Below are 6619 nucleotides of genomic sequence, written 5' to 3'. Positions count from 1 at the left end.
GAGTAAAATCCTTCAGCACCTGGTATGTGATTACCTTCAAAAGATGAGTTTGATTTTAAATACTGCTTTGGTTTTGTGCTGCAAACATTCCCACTTCTTTCATTCTCATTTCGTGTTAAGCCATCTGTTTTAAGCTAGTAAAAAAGTTGTGATGGAAATAGCTTTCATTTTTTTCTAAAGGTAACATGGCTTGTTTTGCTTGCCATAATGTAGCAGGACTGACTAGTTCCATGGTGGGCTACGGTTTAACTCCTATTAATAGCATTTTTCTAGCAAGCATTACTTTTAATGCTGTATTCCTTCCTGCATGACTATTCTTGTTTAGTATTATTTAGGTGGATAAAGACAGAAAAAAATCCTAATTCAAGTGATTATTAACATGGCTTGTAGTGCTATATGTATGCTACAGAAAGCAGATTGAGCTAAATAGAGAATGGCATTTTACAAGAAGTTTCTGAAATGCCACTTCAGGGTGTTAGTTGAGCATTTTTTGACATGGCTGTCAAAGTACTCTCACATGTCACGCCATGGCTCAAGTTTCAAGTCAGTCTTTCAGTTATTGAATTCAAAAGTGAAGGATTGCATCCTGCCAGAGGAGCTGTTCTGTCATGAAGGAGAAAAAAAACAACTCTTCTCTTGGTGTAGATGGGGTGAGGTAATTGGCTGCAAGAAACTTGACACTAGCTGCAGTCATCTCTGGTTTTGTGATCAAGCCAGTTAAAATCCACTGATGTCTGTAACTGATGAGATTTACTTTTTAGGTATCAGTTTAAGCCTCTCTTGGTGTCTTACCACAATTCTTTCAATCTCCCATGAAGTGTTGTTGCTGAAAACTGCCTCTCATTAAGAAACAAAGGCTGTAAAAAAGCAAACTTAAATGTGAGAGATCTCCTGTGAGACCCCTCCTCACTCTTCTCTGAGACCCAGTTGCCGCCGAGGCTGTCAGGATCCAGGCTCAGCTGCTTGGGTGTTCTCAGGATCCCATGGAAGTGTTTGTGCACATGGAAGAGAGGAAGATTTGACTTTTAAGTAATATTTTTGCTATGATCCTGTTTGAAAGCAGCCTGCTTGCCTGGGATGGATGGGATCATGTGAAACAAGCTGCACTTTGATAATGGCAGCACTTATGCTGGGGTGGAGGAGGATTTTTTGTTCATTTCAGTAACACTGTGGCCCTTTTGTTCTGGCAATTCTTTTGATACTCAGATGTGTTGGGACCATTATATTTTCAGTGTAGGGCTGGGACCTATCTCTAACCTGTGCAGGCTCTGGGCTGTAGTGAGGGTCCAACATCATCTGGGAGCATAATGAGATTGGATTTTTTGGTGGGTTTTCTTTTATTCAGTAAGAAAATCCTTTATTTGAGTAGCATCTCTAACTTACCCCTACTCCTTTTGTGCAGAATAGTAACCTTATTCTTTTTGAAAAGGGTAGGAGTATAGGAAGTGCATCCCATTCCACTCCACAACCAACTTTTCCTTCACTAACAGGAAGAAACAAAGGCTTAGTATAACACAGCAGCTTAGTTTATTCGGAAATATGTTTAACTTGGAAGAGATTCAGTAGGCCTAGGGGAAGGTACAAGAGAACCATTTGCTGGTGGAATTGGTGATTTGTACAAATAGCACTTCAGCGCTTTCGTTTTTCTCAGTAGGCCAAGATCCTTTCCCAAGCACAGTCATGTTTGTGTGTCAAATCCACCTTACACATTCTTCCACACATTCTTCCTTTTCCAATGCCTTGCCTTCTTTCTGAAGTGATAAATAGCCCGGATTTCCAGAAGAGATATTGGGTGCTTCAATCAGTCAATGTCCCTCTCTGCTGACAGTGACTGATATCTGAAAATCAACTCTGAACTGATGCCAGTTACTCCACATAGTCACCTAAAGGTACTTGTCTGATACTCTGCTGATTTTATATTTGGGGATTGTACAATGGGTCGTGCTCACAGGATCATGAAGTAACAAAGCCCCTGGTTCTTGGGATATTCAGTGCTTTAGTCTGGTTTTTAAAAATTAGGGTCAATATTTTTACACTTTAATCCTTCCTAAGTTTAAATTGTTTAATTGCAGCCATTAGCTTTGACATCAGCCATAAGGGCTCTGCTGTGTTCTAGATAGGCAACACTAAACCAGTGTCGAACACAGTTGGGAATCTGACCTTACAGTCTAAAAAACTCAGGACTTTATTGCTAAGCAGCATCACTGACCCACTTCTGAAGGAACCACTTGTGCACTGCAGGCAAGCTGTTCAAACCCACCCAAAGAAACACAGAAATGAAGTACTTGCTGATTAAAAACAAAAACTGGCATATAAAAAACCTTCCAGCTTGAGCCAAGCTAGAACTTCTGAAAATGAAGTTCACTCTCATTAACACTGGTGGAGTTCAAGTCCCTTTGGGGGCACTGGTTGCCAGTGCTTATCTGTAAGAATATTGCAAATTCCTGCTTGCTGTGTTTCTTCTTGTTTTTAATTAAAGGAGATGGCACTGTAGCCTGGTCATGAGTGTTCTTTCCCAGGAATGTCTGTTTCTTGCTAATGAAATTTTTTCATGGACACCTACACTGTACTCATTTCACTTTATTCCCAAGTGCCTGTGGATTCTGCGCAGCCTGTAGGGATCACCCTAATCATCAGCACAGCCCAGGTTAAACACTGAAGTGCAGAAGTCACCCCAGGCCTTAAAAACCATGTGCAAAGTCCTTCTGGACCCTTTATTAGTGGCATTCACTGATTCTCCTGAGGTTTAAGGTTTGGTGCTTCACTACAGCTTTTTCCCCGGCTTCCTTTTGCTTTTATTAATGACACTGAACACCTGCCTCTTGTCTGAAGATACTGACAATTCCTGACGTCTTAACTGGGTGCCAGCAAGAGGCTGTGGCATTTTACAAGAAGCCAAAGGGGCGTTTCTTTCCCTCCTGTGTGTATTCTCTCCCCTAAAAGCAGTTTTCCCCACACCTGTGTTCATGTACACAGGTGCCGTGCAGAGTTCAACCCACACCAGTACAGATTTTAACAGCCACAGAGCTCACTGTGGTGGTGGATGTCTCAACAAGGATGCAATAACCGTACGTGGGAGTCAGCCTTTGTTCTCTTTCCTGCTTCTTTGGTCAAGGTAATTAAAGTGCTTCATGTCTTAGTGGAAACCTTTTGTGTTTTTACCTCTTTGATCCTTAAAACTTAAGGTACCTAGTGATGTTGGCTCTTTGTCTCAAGTGAGTCTGCAATACTGAAATTATTCTGGAAATGCAAGTGTTTTTCACTAAATCAGCCAGTGCTAGGGATTAGGTTTTGTTTGTATAAGAACAGTCTGAGTCACTTTAGGTGGTGTCTATTGCCTTCAACCTTAATAAGATATTTTTTCTCTCTAAAAAAATAACTGTTTATCCTTTTGGGGTAACTGCTGTTAATTTTTTCTCCTTTCCTATACTGTGGTTCCTTGGTATATAAGCACACACTTCACTTGGCTGGCTTCACAAAATGGAAGTTCCTTTTTGCAAAACGTTATTTTAGGAACTTTTTGCTATCTTTTGTTATTTCTAAGCCTGAGATTGTCACACTAGTTCCATGTACATTTATTTTACTATTTACACCTATCACAGTACGTTTATATGGAATACCATCACACAGACAAACCAGCTACTGACAGCTAATATAAAGATATTAGATTCCACAAGGCTTAATCTGCATAGAGACCAGAAACACACTTAATGGTGAAACACAGACAAGTATTTCTGCATTTCCCTTAATTTTAAACCCATTTTATATAGAATGGGATCTTCTTGCCACAAATACCTACTTCTGTATCTGTACATTTGTCTTGTGGCCAATTTGACTTGGGTGTCTTGTGTCTTCCTATGCTTTTTAATGGATAGTTTATATTTCTTTTAGTCACAAAATATACAATTAATACTTGTTTTAAGCACGGTTTCAATACTAGTTAAAATTTATCTTCTGTTCTTCTCCCAGCAATCTCTCAGTGATGTGTAATCTCCTACCGCATGTAGCTTGTAAAAATGGATAAAACCCTGGGTGAATATTTCTCTTACTTCATGGGAGGTGGAGATCTAAAACAGAAGTGACACAACCTTGGACTGCATCATCAATTTGCAGATTACTGTAGCTGTGCTTTGCTAAAGCTTTGCCAGGGATTTATTTCCCCTGGTGCAAGCAATATTAATTTGACTTGAGTAATTCGGATATCATGTGGGATATAAAAATCTGTAGCTACTTGCAGCATCCTTGTCACTATCTCATTCTTTAGGAAGAATTTGAAATGAAACTCCACAGCAAAGTAGTTGAGCATCACACAAGTTTGGTTTTTTGTATGCAACATCAGTTGTCCTACAGTTGCCTCCTCTATCAGTTGTGCTATGTATAGCATTGCTACTTGTGGCTTTTGTTCTGAAAAGTAGCCAAAATAGGATAATTTGGAGATTTTTTGAGTGCAGTTTGTCACAGGGGGGAGAAGTGTATGACATTTGTATAAAGTTATAGCCTATTAAAATTGCTGTTTTACACCATAGTGGATAGACTATAGCCCCTTGCCATTCACCTCTGTCACGGGGGTGTTTTCCGTTGACTCTGCTGCAGATCTCTTCTGGTCCCTGCACAGCCACTATATAGATTTCTTTTGTTTTTAGGCATGCGTGTAGAGTGATCCATGCAACACTGAAGAACCTGCCATTGTCCAGCCCATAGGTCACACTTGTGCCAGCTGCTCTTGCCTCCCTCAGCAGGACGCTGTTGGTTCCCCTCAGTTCCAGTTCCACCCAATGGAAACACTGAAAAGCCAAGCAGGGTGGGGAGGCCAGGCCTCTACATGATGTTGCACTGCGTGGCCCCGCAACAATCTTTAATAATTGCCAGCCCTGCCTTGGCAATGGTGGGCTTGCTTGGAGGAGGTTCTGCCTTCTTTTCTGCTGGGCTGCCTGCAATGTTCAAAACAGGACACCGTTAGAACCAAGAGCTGCTCCAACTGTTTCTTCCTGCTTCTGCTCTAAAGGGTGCAAACCTTTCCCATCCTCTCTCCACCCACCCTGAATTTTTCAGCTGGGGTTTGAAAAAATACACTTTGGTGGTGTCCGAGCTGATCTGTGGTTTGAAACTGCTCAGAAAGTCTTATCTCCTCAGGGAAGGGTGTCAAGAGGAGCTAAAGAATCCATACATCTCAGAGGGAGGGTGAACTTGCCTCTGGTTCAAGGCAGGAGTCTCTTCAGAGCCATGGGGTCAGATAATGGGTCCTTTCACAAAGTCATTTCACTGTTTAACTCCCAACAACAAAGGAGATGAAGCACAAAAGTATTGCTAGAATTTATTCTCTCATCGGCTTGGATGTTGTAATTAAGAGAACAAGATAAAGGTAGGTTTTCCTTTTTTCAGGGTGAAAAGAATCTTTTTCTCTCTCAAACTGAATTTAAAAGCAATGACAAAGTAAACTAACAAAGGAGATGAGTCATGCTCTCTGTGACTAAGGAGGTATAAATAATTAGTGATGCATCTTCCAATGTCTCTTCTCAACCTTGTACTTGAACTTCACAGTCACTCCAGTGCCTCTGGGAACTCCTGAGCAAGATCTTCATCTGTGCAAAATGGCAGAATGTTTGATACAAACCTCTGCAGCTGGTGGACCTAAGTCCCTTTCTAAGAAGGGCACCTGCTCTCACTTGACTCTGCCTGAGAGTGTAAAATCAACCTGGGAACTTCTAGAGCTCCTGCTGTGGCTGTGACTGTTCTGTTTGAAAGTTGCAGCTAAAAGCTTCCAAGGGGTCATGCAATCCACTTAAGTCTCTCAGAAACCAGTGTTGGCCATTCTGCCTACAAGTGGTTTGGGCTGGGGTGATTCAAAAGCCTATTTCTGATGGTAAAATGTAAGAAATTTGGGTCAGCTGGGGAAGTTTGCAGTCTTTTCTCTAGCTTCCATCACGACTGCAGTAAAACAGGTGAACTTTGTTTCAGATATTCAAGCGTGGATCTGAAGAGGGTTTTTTCAGTTATTTTTGCAGAAACAGATAGGAAAATTATTAATAAAAATCTAACTGCTTAGAAAAACAGCTTGTGGCACTGTGTACACAAATATACTTTGCATATTTAAAACATACAGAGCAATTTTGAAGTGGCCAGAGGTGACTGAAATTCAGTTTTTACAGGTAACCTGGTATCTGAAGTGGCCAGCAGTTGCTGACACCCTGTGCTGTTTCTAGGTGATCTAGCTGGCTTCACCTAGCTTTTGCCAGAGGCTGCCCTGTGAAAATGCTCTTTTAATCAGTTGTCTTTGGGGTTTTTCCTTTTGTTCTTTTTTTTTTTTTCTTAATGATTAAGAACTCACTGGTAGGAGACTGTGTTGCTTTGTCTATGGGTTTTAACTTGGTGCGAAGGAACTCAGCCATCTCTCTGTCTTCTTCTTTCTCCCTGGTGAAAATAAGGAAAATAAATGTTAGAGGAATGACAGTTTGCTCTGTAAATGGGACAGTAAAAGCTAGATCAAGTCACTAGTAAACAATTAACTTCTTTGCTATTTTTAGAAACATTTAATTTTGCCGCTCATTAAAAAGCAAAATATTTGCCTAAATGAAAACTGCTGCTGAGGCTTTTGTGATTTGCACGCTCAGTGCGAGCT

At 40.9% G+C, this 6619-nt stretch overlaps 1 protein-coding gene across 1 annotated transcript in view; it reads right to left on the bottom strand.

Moving 5' to 3' along the window:
• Window positions 1-1508: 1508 nt before the first annotated feature.
• BMERB1 (bMERB domain containing 1) overlaps window positions 1509-6619 on the bottom strand; it is a 46210-nt gene continuing 41099 nt past the window's right edge. Inside the window, exons 5-6 of the mRNA XM_040079473.2 lie at window positions 6329-6411; window positions 1509-4931 (exon numbers count right to left, since the gene is read on the bottom strand). Of these exons, the coding sequence (XP_039935407.1) occupies window positions 4819-4931; window positions 6329-6411 (196 nt within the window). The 3' untranslated portion in view covers window positions 1509-4818. The remainder of the gene's footprint in view (window positions 4932-6328; window positions 6412-6619) is intronic.

Source organism: Hirundo rustica, chromosome 15 (assembly GCF_015227805.2).
Source record: "Hirundo rustica isolate bHirRus1 chromosome 15, bHirRus1.pri.v3, whole genome shotgun sequence".
Taxonomy (NCBI): domain Eukaryota; kingdom Metazoa; phylum Chordata; class Aves; order Passeriformes; family Hirundinidae; genus Hirundo; species Hirundo rustica.
This window is presented reverse-complemented; position numbering and strand designations above follow the sequence as displayed.